The following is a 19,969-nucleotide window of genomic DNA, read 5'->3' on the forward strand; positions in this document are numbered from 1 at the left end:
CCCCTTAAACCGTCCTACTTCTCTCTACGGGTTATATCCTCGAGGAGACAAGAGGGAGAGGTACGGATAGCTGAGACGAGGTGAGACGATCCGAATAGATACTCAACACGAATATTAATACTCAAGATACCTAGTGACAGTTGGGACGTATAGGTCCAGGGGGTAGGACGGAGACCAAAGCCGGAGAAGTGTATATGTATGCAGACACATATCACCTACACTACCAGACGCTGCCACCGCATACGCACTTGGGTTAAGGGGAAAGGAAAGGGGTTCAATTAGGACGGTACGGGACGGCATGGGAACAGGGATGGACGGACAGGAGGGCTGAGGAAGGAATAGCACAGTCGAGACGGGGGGGGAGGTGAGGTTAACGGTATAGCCAAAATATAGCCAGTTATGAAAAGCGGGAGACCGCGACGGGGAGGGGGGGGGGGTAATGCACCGTAAGGATGCCTATGTCCTATCTGTCTGTCTCTGTCGCGCGCGTCACCGCCTCCTGCTGGGTGTCCGCCTGTCCAAGCCTACTCACCAATGAATGGAACGAACTTTGGTAACCAGATACGTGCCCTTTTTGGTTGGGGAATGATAAGCTGCGCGACCCTAGTATAAAGGACGGGATCAGGCTGGTAGGCGTTGGGAAACCGGTCGACGTATCTCGTGGGCGCTCCTCACCCTTAGAGCGAAGGAAGGGTAGTAGTATGCACGTATTATCACGCTCATACGCACAGGGGAGGATAGGTCATAGTCTTGATGTCTGCACGACTTTTTTCATTGCGCTGCACTTCGGCCTATGCACCACCACGGTTGCCCCTACTCAACCGTCATCGACTACATGATGTATTCATTCTTCAGGACTAAGCGGTCCTACTACTGACAGTGTTTCGGCCGGCCGGCCGTCCGTCGTCTCTCTCCCATCGCATGACCAAAAGCCTCCTATTCTCCACTATGCCCCCCCCCCCCCCCCCCCAACCCCCGTCCTCCTTCTCTATCTCTTCAGCGTCTTCTGCTTCTCGGCGGCGACCCTCTCGCCCCTGCCCTCAACGAGCAGGCCCTTGCGGCGCCGCACGGCGTCCATGTACCTCTTGGCGACGTTCTCGCGGTCGGCGAGCTCGCCAAGATCCTCGAGGTCCTCTTCGGTGAAGGGTGTCCAGAAGGGGTCCTCGTCGACGGGCCCCGCATCGAACCCGGCGAACCGCAACTGTGGTTGTGCCGCCCCCGACGTTCGCTTCCGCATCTCGTCCGCGAACCCGAACGACTCCGCCACCGGTACCGCCGCCCGCACCGTGAAGAACGGTGTCCCCTCCTGCATCTGCTCGGACAGCACCCGGCCGCGCCGCCGCGTCAGTACCTCGTACACGCGCCCTAGCACCTCAGCTGCGTTGCGTTAGCCTTTAGTCGGAAACAAAGACGACGGTGGTAGGCCGGACAGCGCAAAGGAAAGGAAGGGAAGTGGGGAGGGCCCCCCCAAAAAAAACGTACTGCTTGCTTGTATTTCGCACGAGTACATCGCGAACATCAAGCGCGGTGACCAGTCCAAAAACCCGTGCCGTATAGCTTGTTGCACTGTCTTGATGACCTCACCTGTCAGCCTGCCGAGGCTATCGCGAGCTGATGTCTCCTCTTCCGGGGACGTGACCGTTAAGTCCTCGACGATCACGGCAACGCCCTGCACAGGCTCATTGCACAGCGGCCCCTGATTCATCGCCAGCTGGAAGGCGTGCGTGATCTTATCGCACAGGTGCGAGGCCTGCAGTGCCTCGTCTGGCTTCGGTTTGCTGCCATCCGCGTTTCTCGCCTCCGGAGCAAAGACTTTCGGGAAATAGCCCTCCTTGGTCGCGTCAATCAGCAGGTTCGGACCGTTTCGCCGCGGCCCGAAGGCCGCTACCTTGTCGATGATGCCTCCCCAGCCCTCGCGCCCCTTGCCGCTCTCCAGGTTGGTCTGGAGCTGTTTCTTCAGCTCCTCCAAGGATATGGATGTGCCTTGCGGCGTATCCTCGTCTTCTTCTATGTTTTGTTGTCCTCCTGCGTCGTCTCCGTTTCCTTCTTCGGCCACGTCAGGTGCGTTCCGCTCCAAGTACAGGCGTTTGATTGCTCCAGGGTGCTTGTTTAGAAACTCGGTGACGTTCGTGGGCAGTGGCCGTACTCGGACCGTAATGCTAACTTGTCTCGAGTTTGTCACACCGACCATCACTCCTCTCCCGAGGTCTTTGTTGGCCGGGGGTCGCATCTCGTCCGCCCGTACGATCGTCTCTCTGTATGGCACGATGGGCGCACCCGCCTGAATATCGCACCTCGCAAACCTCTCCTTGAGATCGGTTAGGCACCGCTCGAGATGCAGCTCGCCAGCGGTGAGCAATACGTGCTCCCCGGTTGCAAACTGCTCATATTCGGCACAGGGATCGCTTCGCACAAGTAGGCGGAGACCCTCGATCATCCTGTCTAGGTCGGCCGGGTTCACCGGTTCGAGAGCCACACGCACTATAGGTTTATCCGTCATTCTTACGCCTGCTAGGTTGACAGAACCTTCAAGCTGACTACATAGTGTTCCCGACTTAAGAATGTGGCCATCAAGGCCACCGATTCCGAAGACAACACCGGCGGGGACGGAAGTCAGCGGCTCCAAGTTGCGCCCCATCAGCATATACAGGGCCGTAACAGTTATTTTGTGTGGCTCGGGAGCGGCGTGGGGGATTGCGGGAGAGAACTTTGGTGGTAGGACGTAGAGCTCATCGCCAACGGAGAGATTGCCAGAGTACATACGCGCGAATCCTATCAGATGCTCTGGGTCGATGCTATCCTCTTCTGGCTGGGGCACGATATCCTCTAGCGTGCCATTACCAAGTGCTGTAGTGAGATCATCTACCTCATTGTTCCCTTCCGCAGCTCGTGCACGCGCGAATTCCGCCCTTTTTTTCCTGGCCAACTCTCTGGCTTCTTCGGCAGTGAGCTGACCAGCTCGCCGCTTATTCTCCGGCAGCTCGCTTTCTGGTATAGACACCACCTTGCTTATATACGCGACAATGGGGTCTGAGTTTGAGGTTTTGAAGTTCACCATGGCGTCTTTAACTAAATCGTCGATATGGGCCGAACCAGGCGAGTCTTCTAGCATCTGCGGTAGTCTTTCGGCTTGGGCGGCCTTCGGTGAGGGTAAAGACTCGACGACGGAGACTAGCAAAGCCGTCGAGAGAGGTAACCACGATGAAAATACCGTTGTAAGCAGCAATCGAGAATCTTTAGACCTGGTTATATGAGGAGGTATAGTGATGCTTAACGACTTCGTGATCTTCTCTAATAACGTTGGGTCCCTATATGATAGTTAGCTACGAAGGATATGATCGGATGATGGGAGAAGCAGCATACCCCCTTCCATTGTCGCCTCCTGCAGTTGCTTGGTATACCGTCCAGATGGGTTCGAGAACAAGCTGGACAAACATGGGTTTCAAGTTACGACCCTTGAGATGCTTCCGGCCTAGAACTTTCTTCGTTTTTGGATCCAAGTAGAAATCTCCCCATAAGACTCTTTCCATTAAATTACGCTTGATACCGAGCTTCTTCTCGTAAAGGCTTGCGAATTGCCGAACTGTGAAGGCCCATCCATCGATGGCGCTACCAAATATGACATTGTTCTTCTCAGGGGCGAAATATAGCTCCTCATCGTCTCGTTCTTCGAATTGTAAATCTCCAGCGTCGCTTTCGATCTCTCCGAGCTTCGTCTCTTTAGCTGCTGCGGCAGCTACCCGTTCGTCCATCCGCTCCCGCCAGTTTAGGTCCTCTTCCATGCGCTCACCTTGAAAGAAGCTTCCTAGAACAGCATTTACTTGTTCTAGGAGCTTGCTCAAGTGGATATATGCCTCCCCCGGTGTCATTTTCAACTCGGTAACCAGACGGTCCATTTTGTTGATGACGAGAAGGGGCTTCAGCTTTTCCGTCCACGTCTGGCGGAGGACGGTAACAGTTTGGCTACAGACACCCTCGACAGCGTCAACGAGTACGAGGGCACCATCGCATAGCCTCGAGGCGGTAGATACCTCGCTACTAAAATCAATGTGGCCAGGCGAGTCTATTAAGTTGACAAGGTACTCTTTAGGCGTCGGTTCAGCATCCGGAGCAGTCCTTCGAAGCATGGAGAAGTACAAGGAGATAGCAGAGGACTCCATAGTGATGCCCCTGATCTGCTCATCGGGCCGGGAGTCGAGATAGCGGATCTTGCCAGCCAGCTTTGGCGAGATGATGCCATTTGTGGCAAGAAGGCCGTCAGTTAACGAGGTCTTTCCGTGGTCGACATGGGCTAAGATGCATATCTAGGGCAAGGGTTTAGTCTTGAGGGAATGCCATCTACCAATATGAAAGTTGAGGAGAGGAAGAGGAGGAGGCGAGGGTAAGTTACGTTTCTTATGTCGTCTGCGTGCTGCTGCAGAGCAGCCAGCTTGTCCGGGGCAACAACCGGCATCGTGAAGGATTTTGCGTGTTGTATCCCGACTCCAGAGTATTGATTTGACCTGAATAGTGTTGGGAATGAACAAATATAAGCGGCCAAAACGAAGGGTCTTTATGACTTGGTATTTCTATGGAGTCGAGATAGACTTGTTTTAGTCAGAAACCGGCGAGTGACTACAGAGGATATGCAAGTAAGAGAGGAGACATGCATATGGCCGTGTATTCATACCCGCACTTGCTGTCGGTGACGCATGGACGGCTGAATAGATCTGCGTTTCCGTCGCCTTACTCATATACCTACCTAACTACGTGATTACCTGCCTACCTCTCTTTGATGGTGGGGCAAAGAAATTAGGCATCGGGTCGCAGGATTATATATACCGTACGTACCTAGGTACTTACGTATTGGGAAGGTGGGGGAATGTGCAGCCTCGCATTAAAGAAAATGCGCAGAGGAAGGAATACAGAGGGAAAAGAAGAAGAAAAGCTACGGAAAAAAAGAAGAAAGCCCTAATTCGCTAAAACTTCGGGACTTCATTTTTGCCGTCCGGTAGGTCGGGACCCTTTCGCGAGGGCCGAACAAAATTTAAATCGGGCGGCCCCTCAAAGACTACATCGTCAAAGACCACGGCGATAGGACCTTTTTCCTTAAGGAACGGCACAACCCTCTTGCAACGTCGCTCCCAGGCCATACCGCCACCATGAGCGGACTACGCAGTAACGCCGCGCCTGTGCGCTCGATGGAGGACGACAGCGATGTCGAAGAGGAGGCCCTCGTCGCCGACTACCGTGAGCAGGTCCAGTACGAGGACGGCATGGAGGATCTCGACCACGCCAACTCCCTGACTATGGCCCAGCAGACCGACGACATCCAGTCGCGGCTCGTTGCCGCCGCTCAACCTCTGGACTTCTCCGCGCCCCTCGAGGTCAAGTTCCAGAGCTACGATTCCTACTGCAACCTGTTCCACTTCATCCTCAACTCCGATGGGCCCGTCGACCTAGAACCACCATCCGTTAGTAGCACCTCCTTCTGCACATATGTAATATAAGAGAGAGAGAGAGAGAGAGAGAGAGATCATGCAAACGGATAGGTATATATTTACTTACCGTTGATGTGCATCCATGGTCAGGCGAATCTGTCATTTTCGGTCGCGCTAATCAGATCAAGTAATATAGCACTACTGGGCCTGGGACGTCATTGACGAGTTCATCTACCAGTTCAACTCCTTCTCCTCCTACCGCCTACGGATCGCTAGGCAAGCGAGAGATAACGAGGAGGAGCGCCAGATCCTGCGCGAGAATCCCAATACTTGGGGTTGCTACAGTGTCCTCAATGTCCTGTACTCGCTCATCCAGCGATCGCAGATAATCGAGCAACTCGCTGCCATGAAGCGCAACGAGGATCCTGCCGCCGTCGCTGGCGAGTATGGCTCTAAAACCCTGTATAGGATGCTTGGTTACTTCTCAATTATCGGGTTGCTGCGCGTCCACTGTCTCCTCGGCGACTTCAGCCTAGCCCTCAAAACCCTTGATGACATTGAGCTGAACAAGAAGGCCATGTTTGCGCGTGTTATGGCTGCACACTTCACTACCTACTACTACGTAGGCTTTTCCTACATGATGATGCACCGATACGCCGACGCTATCCGCATGTTCAGCCACATCCTCGTCTACGTATCACGTACCAAGAACTTCCAGAAGAATGCTCAATACGATTCCATCACCAAGAAGAACGACCAGATGTACGCCCTAATTGCCATCTGTGTCGCCTTCCAGCCAACTCGCCTCGACGACACTATCCACACTGCCTTGAGGGAGAAGTACGGAGACCAACTCCTCAAACTGCAGCGCGGCGGCCCGGAGTCGTTGCCCATCTTTGAGGAGCTGTTCAAGGCGGCCTGCCCCAAGTTCATCTCGCCCGTCCCCCCCGACTTCGACAACCCCGAGGCCAACGTTGATCCAATCGACCATCATCTATCCATCTTCATGGACGAGGTTAAGACGAACATGTGGAACCCCACTGTGAAGTCTTACTTGCGTCTCTACACGACCATGGACCTCAAGAAACTTGCCGGTTTCCTCGAGGTACAGCCTGAGGAGCTGCGTTCCTGGCTACTCGTCAACAAGCAGCGCACCAAGCAGCTGCGGTGGACTGATCATGCTCTACTGGAAGGGGAGTGGGTTAACGTCAGCGATCTGGATTACGCATTGCAAGGGGTACGTATCTACCACCCGCCTCCGTGCTTCTGCCATCTTTTCTTCTGTCTATCTCTCCCCGAAAGTTGATTTATTCTTGGTTACAATTCAAGCTTTTCTCGTGTAGGACAGCGCTGACGGAGACGTGCAGGATTTGATTCACATCTCGGAAGCCAAGGTCGGACGTAAGCTGGTAGACTGGTATCTCCGCAACCTGTCGCGGACATACAACTAAGGTAGTCTTACATCACTCCGTCATACCGAGCGGTGACGAAGACGTTATCTTGCCTATGGGGGCACCCAGAGAACGTAAAGGAAGGAATCCTGTCCCTTCGGCAGGGCCGGAAAACAGGGGCAAAGGGACATTGGCGAGCAGAACTACGGGGTCCTTCTCACCCGGTTTGTCCCTACGTTTGCATTGCATAGGCGTCATGGAATTACGTGTGCATGTGTGTATGGGTACGTCTGTGTGCTACTCACCGCGACGGCAGAGTAGGAAACACAAGCAGGGAGGGGCAGGTCAGCAAAGGAGAGGATACCAGTAGACTATACGACCAACTATTCGACCAGCTGGACCTAATTCATCGGTCTATATATCCAACTACCGATCTACCCACCCACTTGCCAGGCTTTCCGATCGAGCCGGTGAGAGAGAAAACCAACCTTAGAAGAGCGGAGTAGAAGGGAAGAGGTGGGATAGAACGTGGCTGTATACGCCACGGAGGCCAAGGGCGCGGAGGTGTGGGTAGTCGGTCAGTCGAGCAACGACCTGCGTACGGACGGCGTCGCCGACCTACCTACCTATATGGCGAAGCCAGCCTGCAAACCTAGCCTATGGAAGGGAGTGAGGGTGTATGTAGGTCCACAAGAAGGGCTATTCATCTACCTAAGTACGGCGCCTACGTGTAGTATGTATGAACACGCGTTACTAGCAAATAGATGCACACACTAAAGTCCTACCTGACGTCTAGACGATCTGCATCGTGCCTGTGTGGAGATGTACGACTGTCTCTAGCAATTACATACCATACCGCAGGACCTCCACCTACGTATGTAGATGTAGCAGGTTAGGTAGGTAGTGCAGATGTGATCCTCGACGGCACCGAGCTGCCGCTAGGCAGCCATATCATGCCTAGCGTAAGTACGTATTTACTCACATCTCCTCATCGAAATCTCCATCTCTCTGCAGAAGAGGCGCCGGGCGATTCTGGGGGTATACCGAAGCTCCCTCCCTACTCGGGGTAACCGGCACAGCACACGCCGCGTTATGCGACACACACGCAGCTCTCGATACATCCCTATGTCGAGGTAGGTAAGATCTCGCGAGGGCGAGGACGAGGGTGGAGGGGCACACCGGAGGAGAGCAAGGAGAGGTACAGGCGTACGTACCTATGTGGCTGCCAACATGGCTTTGTCGTATGGGATGTGTGTGTATTTACGCCAAGATATGCAAGTACTGCCTATAGTTGACTCGTAGGTGTAGAGTGTGCGTTTTGGCTGGCTCGCTTCCCGTGATCCACGATACTGAGTAATCAACTAGTATGCGAATCTTTAGGATGCTGAGCCTGTGCCTGATCTATTGAGGTGATAACTAGGAGCTAACTGCTAATTGACGGCTTATTTATATCAACTGGATTCAGGTGAATATTGGCTTATCTGGGCATGCATAACATGGGTATGTATGAAGGTAGGTACCTATGCATATGCGTAGGTAGACAGACCAGAAGGTAGACAGACGGCACGTCCATACCTCGGTCGACACCCACACTTATACACCATCTAGGTAACACTTGCCCGTTCGCACATAAACACAGTCTTCGACAGCTCACTTACATACCTACGTAGGTGGTAGGCATGGGCAGATCCCTGTGGCCAAGACGAAGCAGGCCCCAGCCGACCGACCTCGTTGTCTCCCTACCTACACACATACCTACGACGCGGAGTGGAGGCTGACACCTCGTAGAGTCGACGCCAAGGACTGCTGTTGCTTCTGCTGCCGTTGTTGCTGGGTGCCGTCGCCACTGCTGGCAGCCCACTAGGTCCCCCCCTCCTCCTCCTTGCTTGGCCCTCCTTTTCTCGCTCTCCTCCCACCTACCCCCTGGCACCCTTACCTCATCCCGCAGTAGCACTACTATGCATATACCGAGAGACGGCGAGGAAGGGGAGATTGGGGGGGGGGAGACGACGGGAGCGGCTGCGGGAAACGCGGACCCGGTAAGGTAAAAATGTAGGTGTATATACGTAGGCGTGTAAGCAGACGGACTACGGACTACGCAAGCGAGACGCGGGGGAGAGCGCGCGGGCGGTGCGGGGCCCTCGGGCAGCGGGGTGGTGGTTAGGTGCAGTGGGGCGGCCTGGGACGGCGACGTCGTCAGGCGACAACATGGGCTAGGACTAGGACGGCGGTGGTGTGTACGCATGGCGGGCAGGCGGGGCTGATTGAACGGCTGGATATGTAGGTGGGCATGTAAGCATGTAAGGAGGCAGATGGGCGGGCTAGCATACTACCTGGTTACGACCAAGCGAATTAGCGGAGGGAGGGGGAATAGACCCTGCTGGGAGGGGCGTTGTGTCTAGTGGGGGGGGGGGGGATGAAGGAGGAGGAGAAGGAGGAGGCGGAGGAGCGTGACGAGAGGAGCATCAGAGGGGACCGGGTTAGGGAGGCCTCCTGTGTATGTGTATGTATGCATGTGTGTATGTATGTGAGTGTGTTGTGGGTGGGTTCGTGAACGAGAAGGAAGGGCTTTTAAGGATGCCAAGGGAATTGGGTAGCGAGGTACGGAGGCATGGACGGAGACGTGTGATACAGAAGGGAGAGTGGGTGTGGATGGTCTTGACTTGGCTCCCCGAACATGTGGGCGTGTATACTGTACGGGGTAGCATGCAATGGGGTTTTCTGCGTCTGCGAGCCGCCGGTGCGAGTAAAAAAGCCATGCCCGTGTGCAAGTAATACCTGCCTGCTGAAAGCCAGGGCCAACCTCATGCGACCCTCGGTCTCGTCCCGTCTTGTTATCCAAGCATACAGGTAGGTATCTACCTACCTAAGTACCTAATGTGCGTATGAGGTATGCATGTGTGTATGCACGTATGTATGTAGGGATAGGTATCCCCTGCGCAGCGTTTGGATATACGCATGTAGGCATGTAAGCACGCAAACATGTAGGCAGGTGTCTGGTGGATGCTGGCGCGGCGGCGAGGCATCGAGAGGAACTGGGACGGCGCGCGGTTCGCCGTGCAGATGGGTCGAGGCGCTCAGGAAGCGCAACGACGCCGGCTTACAGCTTTGCTATGCTCATCTCGAAAAGAAAAGAAAAGAAAAAGAAAGCAAAGAGCGCTGTCTTTCGGGCCTATTCGTTGTCGCGTTACTCCCCGAGACGAGGGAGAAGTGTGTTCCATGTGCATCCATTCCCATCTTGTTATACGCCTAGGTAAGCGTCGGAGCAGTAGCAGCAAGATTTTTGCTGTCGCGAGACCCGGTAGGAGTCTATAGGCGCTATAATGGGACGCTATATCTATATGTAGTTTGTCGAGGAGTCGAGCAAGAAGAATGGCTGCCGCGTGTCATTGTGCCTGCTGGCATTCAAACTCGTAAACTCGAATAATGATCTCTCGGGCTTATTTCCTTTATTTTTTCGCTCCCTTTCGGCTTTCCCCCGCCCCCTCTTCATGCCATATAGCTTCTTACCTAGAGGCATTCTCTTTATATCTCTCCCTTGGCTCCCCCGAGTTAAATGCGTGCGCGCGGGCAGACCGGGGCTGCGATTGTTTACCCTATGCACCCACTTTGCGCCACCTTGCCGATGGATGATGGTGATGGTAACGGCGATATCGATGTTTGTGGTGAGGAGTAAGGTGTTATGGTAGTTGGTGCTACATATACGCTTGTGGTATTATCGTTACTTACACGAGGCGATTACTCACGTGTATATGTATGGTACGTGTTGGTTACGGAGGCATGGATGATGGGGTGACGCTCGGGGATGTGATATATCGTAATGTCCTAGCGATACCTACCATCTAATCCACCATACCGTGTCATCATCCTGCCATCACCCTACCGAGTCTTCAACCCTAAGTCGATCATGTGTTCGAACCTGGTCGGTTAAGGCGTGCCGGATGCGACTTCATATCTACTACCCCCTATGGGCTTACCCAAGCAATAACTGGCTCAACAATAGATGCAATCCGTACGGAAACAGGGCGGATAGGCGACACCCGTTGCTTGTCGGCCCTGGGTATACCTATATTGACTTACGTCGCGTGTTAGGTATACCTTGCCGCGTGTAGGCAGGTACCTTAGATAATGTACCTACCTACCTATGGTAGAGCAACACTCCCGTACCTAAGGTAGGTAACCTACCTAGGTAAACCTGTGTCTCCTGGAACTCCTCTTCCGCCCGAGCCAGACGAGCACCTACTTCATACCTAGGTACCTTGATCGTTCATCTCATCATGCCAAGTGAGGGGGCCAGGGGGCTTAGCCTGTGACGAAGCGGAGGAGATGCTTGGGAACGTAGTAGCACACCAGCAATTAGGCCGCTATACGCGTTAGCTGAACATCCATACATGTGTAATCTTTACGTGTGGGAGTAGCAATGGCCGTGACTGGCCTAGTCGGCCTTGAAAATTCGCAACAGGCTAGACACCATTCAGGCTATCAGGGCCGAGAAGACCTTGGACCTATTAACGTAGGCGTATGTGTCGACAGCAGGACCCACGATGGTTGGGCCTTCCTGGGAACAAAAACCCACGTAGAGGGGAGTAGAAAGGAGGAAAAAAAGAAAGCTGGCCTAGGTTGTGGTAGTGAGCATGGCCGATTTCTGAAGTGGCGCTTGTCCAGTTCCTCGCTTGCTAGGCATGCCTGACAAATTCCAAGGCCGGTAGGCTGCCAGTGACAGCATCACAGCCAAATCGGCTCACGGCACCGAATCATGCCGAAGTAACTTATCATTGAGAGAGTAGTTGAAAGGCGGTCAAGGAGACTGAGAAACGAGTGGTGGGCTTGTCAAGGTGAGCAGCTTTTTTCACCCTCCTGCTTCTGCGACAGGAGACTAACCTGCGGGCGCAGATTCCGTCAGTCGCCTAGCTCTAGGTGTACATATTTGATTCTGACGAGTCACACCTTGGAACCAGTTAGCTTGGTTATTATGTGCGGTAGGAGTTTTGTTTAGAGCATAGTTGCACTTTAGGCGCGGTTTGGACTGGAGTGAATAAATAGTTAAACGAAACTATGGCCTGTACGAGAGCCACGAGGTCATGAGCTTGCGATGTATTCGGCGAGGCTCCAGAAAGCCAAGATTTCATGCATTGCTCGTGGTCGGCAAGCGACCGCCCATATGAGACATGGGTACTTTTTTGTGGCGTTATCTCAAGTTCTGTCAAGTCTGCGAATTTACCATTTTATCTCGTGCCATTCTAGGGTTCTCTGTTTCGTGGTATTCCTAGCATGTGAAAAACGACATTGTTGTTTCTATGCCGCCCCTGCCCCAAGGGGGAATCTGCAGCCTATAACTACCTAGGTGGGTATGTATCGTTGACGTTGCGCAAACTGTACACCGGTTGCGTGTCTATCTAGGTGCCCTTCATGAAGTCCTTGACCTCTATATGTAGTCTGGAAAAGATGGAATCCGTAAGGGTCCTCCCTCTTGTCTCGGCAGGGAGCAGTGCCGATGCGACAAGATCCGTCATATCCATACCACCAGGAGTAGCTGGGGAAATGTGGCCTACAGTTTACTATATTAGAGATGCCTTCTCAGCTTTCAATAGCAGCAGGTGGTTGGCTAGATACGGCTCGACCCGCTAGCTCCTCCTGGGCTGGGACTCGTACGTCGGGGTTTAGAGGCGGAGCTGTGTCAGAGGACACTTAAAACCCAGGACCGTTCTTGGGGAAACACACTGTGTATGCACATATCCATGCTCCCTGTTTCGGTGGGAGAGAATATGGAGAGTGTTGTACGCTAGTCGCTTTCCATATACGTAGATAGACAGGGAATGTCAACCGTCCTATGTGCCCATCTTCGTACGTTCTGGTTGTTATTGTTTCTTGCTTATAGCAGTCACACAAATGTATCATCACAACAGATATTAAACGTTAGAAAGAGAAGTAACCCTAACTCTGATATCTTGGCCGTGATTTGTATGCTGTGTGCCTGCATGTGTGCGCTAAGTTTGTCAGGGACAAGATATATTTTTTGTCGCTCCTTTCTACCTCGTCCCTCGCGTCCAAATCTTCATTTTCATCTCCGCAGTCTCAGTTATGGCCTGGAGCCATGTAACGTTCTTACTCAACATGGGGGCACTTCCTACAGTTTAGGTCCTCGGCTGGAATGAGAATGAAGGCTCTGCAGACGCAGCTTGGCCAACATTAGGATATGTAGCTGTCATTTAAGCATGGATACCAAGTGAGATGGAGTGAAGAGGTGCGCGGCCATGTGTAAGTCACGTTGGTGGCGGGTGAAGGCTTGATGGCGTGCTGAATGATTTTCATTTTTATTTTTACAATCTAGACATACACAATAGGCTTTGAAGGTACCCTCTGGATGTAGTCAAGAGCAAGGGAAGTGGCGGGATTAGTGAGAAGGACAAGGTGATGAGGGGTGGATGTTCGTTCTTGGCTTTAACCCGCTGGTCTGGGAATGCGGTTGGCTCCCCGAATGCAGATGCTGTGGACGGAAGATTAGTCCCTATCACCTCGATATAGGTACAATGATCTGTGCGACCTCTACAGTCGATAGCCGATATCGAAATCGTAATCGAAGCTGAAGCCATTATGACACGTAGGCAGGTGATATTATGGAGGACGAGTTAGAAGCCGAGTTGCAATCGTTCTCAGGCTGAGGATACAGCCTGAGCTAGAATTGGATCTTCACTCGGGAGCAGGCACAAAATTAATTGCAATCAAGATAGGCTACGCAGGCCGCGTGCTACGCAAGAGGTGCCTATCTTAGGCAGGTGTGCGAGTCTTATATCTCCAAGTACGGGAAATCTTCAACAAGCGGTTGCGGATCGGACGATTACGGAGACCTGGCGTCGTATCAAGGTGTCTGCCGTCAGATAGAAAAGGCATGCAATTGTCGGGTGAGGCCAGGGAAGAGGAAGACGGTGGGAACGAACGAAGACAGTGTTGGATGAGAAGATGGGATAGGAAATTTCAACAGAGTGGAAAGGCTGGATACACATAGAAATATAAGGGAGGGCAGCATGAGCAGGCGCCTCTTACTTGGCCTGCATAAATTGCAGGCACCATCTTGCTTTACATATCGACACCTCCTATCGCTGCCCGTCTTACACGTACATCGGGTACTTAAAGAGGTATGCATTAATTTCATTAGACTGCTTCAGTACATTAGGTAGGTGCCAAGTTACATATATAGATAAAGATAAAAATAATCAGTATATACTATTAACATATTAAGTTTATATTATCTGAAAATAAAAGAAAATATATTAGTATTAAATTTTTATTTACTATTATATATATATATATATCTATTAGTATTATTAATAGTTACTTATTTATTAATAAATAAATATTTAATATACTAAGTAGTTACTAATATAAAATAAATATATACTAATGAAAAATTAATAATATATTTATATACTTAACTATAACTTAGGTAGAATCTATCTAATTAAAAGAATAAATTAAGTTTTATTTCTTAACTTACTTAATAAGGCATAACCTAACCAGGTATGTTGCTTTATAGGCTTCGGCCCTAGGGGCGGCAACCTATATATACATGTACATATACATGTACATATGCATCAAATTGCAGCAAGCAGGGAAGTGTGCAGTCAATGTAGTGCACTGTAGCGGGTAAAAATAGGAAACCTGTAGAGCGCAACCTGCACCGTTCATCTACCGCAAGGTCTAACTAGTTTCTCTTGGCTACAGCTCTAGTCAACGCTTTCCTGCGTTTTCCCAATCTAGGCTTAAGGTCTTTCTCAGTTGGGTTAGTCCGGTGTAGGGAGAAGGAGAGGTGAGAGGCGAGGAGAGGGAAGGAGCCAAGGAAGCTTCTTCGCCGCAGCCTACTTGAGGTAGCTCCTATTGGGTACATTGCATACGATATCTACATTAAATACTTCATTTGCCTCCCATACGAGGGAGGGGGATCTGTACATAGGTACATAAATCCTAGGTATGCACTTATGTACCTGTATAAATGGATCCGTATGTGGATTTTCAGGGCAGGCGTGATACATAGTAGTACATACAATATATAGGTACCTACCCGCCCACGGTACGCATCTTTACCACGCCTGCTACCTCCACAACCCCAGGAAGACCCATGTTAAATGCATGTATCTTACCAAACCATCTTGCGTACCGCCTGCCTCCGACCTTAAGCCCTTTACCTCGATATGTAAATCTGACCGTGGCCCGTACCTAGTTCCTCCGTCCATGGCCGCCCAATCTCGACTTTTATTCCTACCATCATTCAAGATGTGACGCCCTTGACGAACTCCCTCCATTCCTTACCTCTTTTACTACTTGACCGACTTCTTCGGCCGTTTATCCTGTTCTTCCCATCCTCCTTCTCCTTCTTCTTAGCGTGCCTTGACGCGGCTGTGTTATTCTACCGTGAGTCAAGTCTATTATCAACATCATATAGCTGCCTGTCTATGCGCAGGACGTTATTCAGCCGTTTGGATGCGCATGCCTCCTTCGCCTTCTCTCCAGTTGTGTATGGGGCAGCGTCTTGGTGTCTGCACGCACCTCGTTGTCCCAGCGACCGCCACTGCTGCGAGTGGTCCGTCCGCCAAGATATTATAGTAGATGGAGGCTCAATACTTGCGGCTAACTCGTATCTTCGCACGCCCTCTAGACAATTACGCCCACGCTTTCCGAGAGCACACCCACGCGCGCATTTCTGTGCCTGTCGTTTACCAAAACATACCATCAACCAATCGACCGACTCGTGTTTCACAGTCGATATTCATCGTGACATCCATCCCTGTTGGCCCACGTGGCTCGCCAAATCGGCCTTCGAGAACTCAAGACTTTCGCCCCCTTTCCCTACACGCCCCCATCAGACCATCACGAGAACGGGTGGCCCCGAGCTACCCCTTTGAGCTTCAGTTCAAGTCTTTCGTGACCAATGCCGTCCGTACGAATTTGCCCCCTCCGCCCTCTGACCGAGGCAACGTGAGTTAGGTATAGATAGTATCCGCATCGCGCGCTATCTAGATTACCACAACTTCACTACTCAGAGAGAGAGAAAGGGGAGAAATATGTCTGGAGGTAGACCCGCTCCAGTGAAAAGGTCCGAGAGTCAAGTCTCTCCTAAATCACGGCAGACGGCCACAAGATCCGACTACTTCACCATCGAGAAGAAGGGTGGCCCATCATCTGGTGCCAACACGCCTCAGAGTAGCTCGCAGTCGATCGCCTCGAGATTCGAGTCAGCACAGCGAGCCGTATTCGATCCGAAGGGAAAGGGAAAGGGGAAGGAAGCTACCGAGAGCACCGGGGACGTATGCGCTACAACGCCGGGCGAGACGGGCTCTAGTACGGGGAGTAGTGGGCCTCCATCTAGGAAGGGATCCGTCTCCTCGGTGACCTTCGCGCCTCCACGCAACCCGTTGCTACCCCAGGGTTTGAAGAAGCCCCATGCTGGCAGTCGGATTCGCGCGGCTTCACCGCCGCATCGCAGGTGAGTCATTGTATTCCTTTCCTCTTGGCATCTTGCATCTCCCCGATTATTGGTAGAGGGAGCAGGGCGCTACTACTGCTTCTCGATGGGGACCCGTCGGCTGTTGAGGAGTTCGCTTTGTCCAGCCTTGTCCGGCCTTGTCGTGGGCCAGCTTAATAATCTACGGATGAGGTCATCTCCGATCCCTCGGGCGATTGTCGAGCTGGTCTCGAGTAAGACGGGGTCGGCGCATCCACGCTCTCTGGCCTTGTGGTCGCATGTCCGGATGCCGCATTGTCATCTAGGTCAGGATCGTCGAGCTAGTCTGGTTTTTGACTCGCGTGGCCTACACTAAACGGAGCGCCATTCGTCAGCTTTGCGCCGTGCTACCCCGCTCACTATACCCCCCGCCCCGTGTCCCTCAGCCAAGCGTGCGTGTACATCGTTCTTGTATCCCCAAAGCTCGAGGACGAACCGACGACGGCGCAGCACACTGGGCATTAGTACTTCTACTTGGCTGAGCTCTTAGCAACCTCTCGAATTTCGCGCAGAGAGAGATGTCTACATGGAGCCAGCTTCTATCACCGTCGACCCGCTCATCTCCGTCCTCTCTTCCATTCATCGTCTGCGTTTTCCATCATTGCTCTCCTAGCTGATGGCAACCGAAACGCTAACAGAGTCTCCGCGCTCGCAAAGGTTCGAGTCCCACGTAGCATTCGACAACATTCCCCTCGGCGAGTCGACCGAGTACAATCCCATCTCGTTCACCCTCAATTATCGACATGCGGGCTTCCAATTTAAGCGGCGGCATCGTACATTTATGGTCGGCGTGGACGACAATTCGTATTCCGACCACGCTCTGCAGTGGCTGCTGGACGAGCTGGTAGATGACGGTGACGAGATAGTGTGTGTCCGAGTCATCGAGACACAAGCGCGCCTGACCGATAAGGCGTATCAGGAAGACGCAAAAGCTTTGATGGAATCAATCCAGGCCAAGAATACCCAGAATCGTGCCATTGGTCTAGTATTGGAATATGCTGTTGGGAAATTGCATAACACGTTCCAGCATCTTGTCAGTATATCACCGCGTTATCCCTTCGCCTGGCCGTTCGGTTGGTAGCGCGTTCGGATAGTAATTGTGTTGCTAACGGAAACTGTGCCAGATAAAAATCTACCAGCCGTCCATGCTAATCGTCGGTACAAAGGGCCGGAGCCTCGAGGGGGTCCAGGGTTTCCTCGTGAACCGGAGCTCTTTTTCGAAATACTGTCTGCAGTATTCGCCGGTGCCTGTCGTTGTTGTACGTCCTAATGAGAAGCGCGAGAAGAAGAAGGCTAAGCGGGCGCATGACCCGTCGAGGCAGAGCTATGCGCAGATGCTACTAGGACAACCCCACGAGGCAGATAGCGAGAATAGCAGTGTCTACGAGCTAGAGCCTAACCTCACAGCTGATGAGGAGGCGCACCGCGTGGCCGTAGCCGTCGGGCTACCAGCAGCCTATGACCCAACCATCAAACCCATCGACCCCGCCAGCCTGCTGAAGAACTCGGGCCGCAAACCCATGTCAGAGGTGTCGAAGGAAGTTCTGGCAGTAGTCGCTAAGGGCGGCCTGCCTGCTGAGAAGAAGTCGCCAGATCGTGAGGAATCGGAATCGGACTCCGAGGGGGAGTTCGAGGTTACGACGGGCGCGGAGCTGCTAAAGAGAGAGCGCCTACATAAGATGGAGTCGAATGAAGGGGCCGCCCTCAGAGCCGAGACCAGGAAGCATAGGTCCGGGTCTGCCGACAGTGACGAAGATCCGCTAGGTGGGGCCGCCAAGACATGACAGTCAGGTACGGGGGCCCATGAGGTATCATGAGCACGTAGGGTATATCTCTCGGCACGGTTACTCCTAATCACCGGCGTAGAGCGGAAGCGCGTGCCTTCGCTAAAGGGAGAGGTGACCGACACGGATTATATAGCGGTCTTACCCCTAACGGTGTTCGCGTGAAGGGGAGAGAGGGTGTGTGTTTGTGGAAGTATAATCTGCATAGTAAGCAGGCTCCTAGACAAGACGTCAAAATTCAAGGTAGTGTTTAACTACCTAATTTAACAAGGCCGCGTTATGTGTGTTATAGCGTTCATAGCCTTTGCTACACAGCACCAATGTCCAATAAACAAGGAAGCATCTCTCCTCCATAGACATTTACGAACTTTTTCTGTACAATGGCTGCCAAACTATCACTAGGCAGCTGATGACAACGGTGTATTTGGCATATAAGGAGTGAGTAGGAGAGACGGGGGGATAAGTGCATTTAAAATTCCTGAGAGGGATGATCGGTAGTGCATTACATCCCCTAGCCTCTTGATTAGTCGATTTTTTCTCAACTTGATACAGAGGTGGTTGTATATTTAGGGTAGTAATCGAGAGTGGGAGGTATAAAAACAACCCGCAGTCAAATAGGTCTTGGATAGGTCGGTAGATAGGTGGATGGGTAAGTATATACCAAGTAAGCCAAATCGTCACGCCAAACCGTCACAACACCGCCCTAGTATATCGAGTGATATAGTGTGGCACGACCTAGTTATTTACGGAGGTCTATCGGCGGTACTCGTTGCCATCGCCGTGAAGCCTTAGCTAGCTCTCGTTATTCCGTTACAGGAAAATGTAGACGCCCGCGTTTCCTCTTCGGAGATGCAGGCTCAAGTAGCTGCCTATGCGGCATCTATCACCCAGGCCAAGCTGCTTTATATGAAGGATAGGCGCTTGATTATAGAATATGTAGGAGTGATCCGTAGGCCACTTATCCGTCGACGGTGATGGGAACGCCCGTCTAACCAGTTCGTCTACGTAAATGAACGTGCTCTCATGTAGATATTCATACGTCCACGATAACGCGCGCGCGGGTGTACCTGTGGACATCTATCGACGTCAGCCCTACCTAGCCCATCCCGTCTACGCCGCCTTATCGACCGACCAGCTCTGACGCGGGCCTCCTAAGCAAGCCATCCACGAACTACTGCGCCTCGCCGCGGGGCAGGTCGTCTCTCTCCCTCCCACGCTTTCCCTCTTCCTCTCTCCATTTCTCCCCCTCTCCTTTCCGCTCTACGAAGAGGCAGCAAGAGTCCCCCAAAGGAAATGTAGGCAGCGTCTATCTAACAGCGACCCAGTGAATGTTGTTTCTCAAAACCTGCAGGTACTGCTAGCGAAAAAAGGCTGCCCGTGTCGCTCGCTCTCGGCACGCGTAAATGATCAGGACGTTTCCTAGAGCAGGAGAGAGAAGCTTCGCAGAGCCGCTCTCTCGCGGGAATAGGTCCTGACGATAAGGATTCCGTGCCTTGGTTTTATAAAAGAAGGAAAGGGAACGGAGGGAAACCGGCGGCGCTACAGAGCTTTTATAGAAAAAAAAAAGAAGCCTCCGCTTGATTGGCGGGGGAAAACGGGGCCAAAAGGTCCGGCGTATCAGCCGTAATTACTAATCAAACTTTACTACTGTAGCTTGCCCTTTACTGCGAGCCCGCGCGTACAAATCTCACTCATCGTCGACTTTGAGTAGTATCATGGTTTTCTATTTCAGGTCCGCAGAAGCACGCATTCGGCAGTTCACGGATCAATTCGTTTTAGGGTCCCTACTTCGTAATGTTGTACCGATGAAGATTTATCTCATCCACGAGCTATGTAGCGATAACGAGAGTATCAATTCCCCGATGCTTCCCATCG

The 19,969-nt window shown here is 52.3% G+C and overlaps 5 protein-coding genes across 5 annotated transcripts; 3 read left to right on the forward strand and 2 right to left on the reverse strand.

The window, feature by feature from the left end:
* Window positions 1-973: 973 nt before the first annotated feature.
* GGS23DRAFT_571694 (P-loop containing nucleoside triphosphate hydrolase protein) lies at window positions 974-4,762 on the reverse strand. The gene is made up of 4 exons (XM_051516589.1): window positions 4,391-4,762; window positions 3,364-4,304; window positions 1,483-3,308; window positions 974-1,377 (listed from the first exon to the last, which is right to left on the reverse strand). Exons 1-4 carry the CDS (start codon window positions 4,451-4,453, stop codon window positions 989-991), a joined length of 3,219 nt encoding a protein of 1,072 aa, XP_051371009.1. The 5' UTR covers window positions 4,454-4,762; the 3' UTR covers window positions 974-988.
* Window positions 4,763-4,944: 182 nt separating this feature from the next.
* GGS23DRAFT_571695 (eukaryotic translation initiation factor 3 subunit) lies at window positions 4,945-7,600 on the forward strand. The gene is made up of 3 exons (XM_051516590.1): window positions 4,945-5,453; window positions 5,617-6,657; window positions 6,788-7,600. Exons 1-3 carry the CDS (start codon window positions 5,142-5,144, stop codon window positions 6,869-6,871), a joined length of 1,437 nt encoding a protein of 478 aa, XP_051371010.1. The 5' UTR covers window positions 4,945-5,141; the 3' UTR covers window positions 6,872-7,600.
* Window positions 7,601-8,429: 829 nt separating this feature from the next.
* GGS23DRAFT_571698 (uncharacterized protein) lies at window positions 8,430-9,237 on the reverse strand. Its single transcript, XM_051516591.1, has one exon. It carries the CDS (start codon window positions 9,054-9,056, stop codon window positions 8,466-8,468), a length of 591 nt encoding a protein of 196 aa, XP_051371011.1. The 5' UTR covers window positions 9,057-9,237; the 3' UTR covers window positions 8,430-8,465.
* Window positions 9,238-15,613: 6,376 nt separating this feature from the next.
* GGS23DRAFT_91943 (uncharacterized protein) lies at window positions 15,614-16,776 on the forward strand. The gene is made up of 2 exons (XM_051521395.1): window positions 15,614-16,292; window positions 16,464-16,776. The coding sequence occupies exons 1-2, from the start codon at window positions 15,871-15,873 to the stop codon at window positions 16,624-16,626; spliced, it is 585 nt and encodes a 194-aa protein (XP_051371012.1). The 5' UTR covers window positions 15,614-15,870; the 3' UTR covers window positions 16,627-16,776.
* Window positions 16,777-16,926: 150 nt separating this feature from the next.
* On the forward strand, window positions 16,927-18,094 carry GGS23DRAFT_605621 (universal stress protein family; the record flags this gene model as incomplete). The annotated part of the gene is made up of 2 exons (XM_051519784.1): window positions 16,927-17,343; window positions 17,435-18,094. 2 exons carry the CDS (start codon window positions 16,927-16,929, stop codon window positions 18,092-18,094), a joined length of 1,077 nt encoding a protein of 358 aa, XP_051371013.1.
* Window positions 18,095-19,969: the final 1,875 nt, after the last annotated feature.

Source organism: Durotheca rogersii (assembly GCF_024521655.1).
Source record: "Durotheca rogersii strain YMJ 92031201 chromosome Unknown GGS23scaffold_13, whole genome shotgun sequence".
Taxonomy (NCBI): domain Eukaryota; kingdom Fungi; phylum Ascomycota; class Sordariomycetes; order Xylariales; family Xylariaceae; genus Durotheca; species Durotheca rogersii.

Bases quoted from the DNA above. Each gene is read 5' to 3' on its own strand.
- GGS23DRAFT_571695 (XM_051516590.1), top strand. From the start codon at position 5,142: ATGAGCGGACTACGCAGTAACGCCGCGCCTGTGCGCTCGATGGAGGAC. The intron at 5,454-5,616 runs GTTAGTAGCACC...CAAGTAATATAG, and splicing joins TCGACCTAGAACCACCATCC to CACTACTGGGCCTGGGACGT. The intron at 6,658-6,787 runs GTACGTATCTAC...GGAGACGTGCAG, and splicing joins TGGATTACGCATTGCAAGGG to GATTTGATTCACATCTCGGA.
- GGS23DRAFT_571698 (XM_051516591.1), bottom strand. From the start codon at position 9,056: ATGCGTACACACCACCGCCGTCCTAGTCCTAGCCCATGTTGTCGCCTG.
- GGS23DRAFT_571694 (XM_051516589.1), bottom strand. From the start codon at position 4,453: ATGCCGGTTGTTGCCCCGGACAAGCTGGCTGCTCTGCAGCAGCACGCA. The intron at 4,305-4,390 runs GTAACTTACCCT...CCCTTGCCCTAG, and splicing joins ACGCAGACGACATAAGAAAC to ATATGCATCTTAGCCCATGT. The intron at 3,309-3,363 runs GTATGCTGCTTC...ACTATCATATAG, and splicing joins GGAGGCGACAATGGAAGGGG to GGACCCAACGTTATTAGAGA.
- GGS23DRAFT_91943 (XM_051521395.1), top strand. From the start codon at position 15,871: ATGTCTGGAGGTAGACCCGCTCCAGTGAAAAGGTCCGAGAGTCAAGTC. The intron at 16,293-16,463 runs GTGAGTCATTGT...TCTACGGATGAG, and splicing joins GCTTCACCGCCGCATCGCAG to GTCATCTCCGATCCCTCGGG.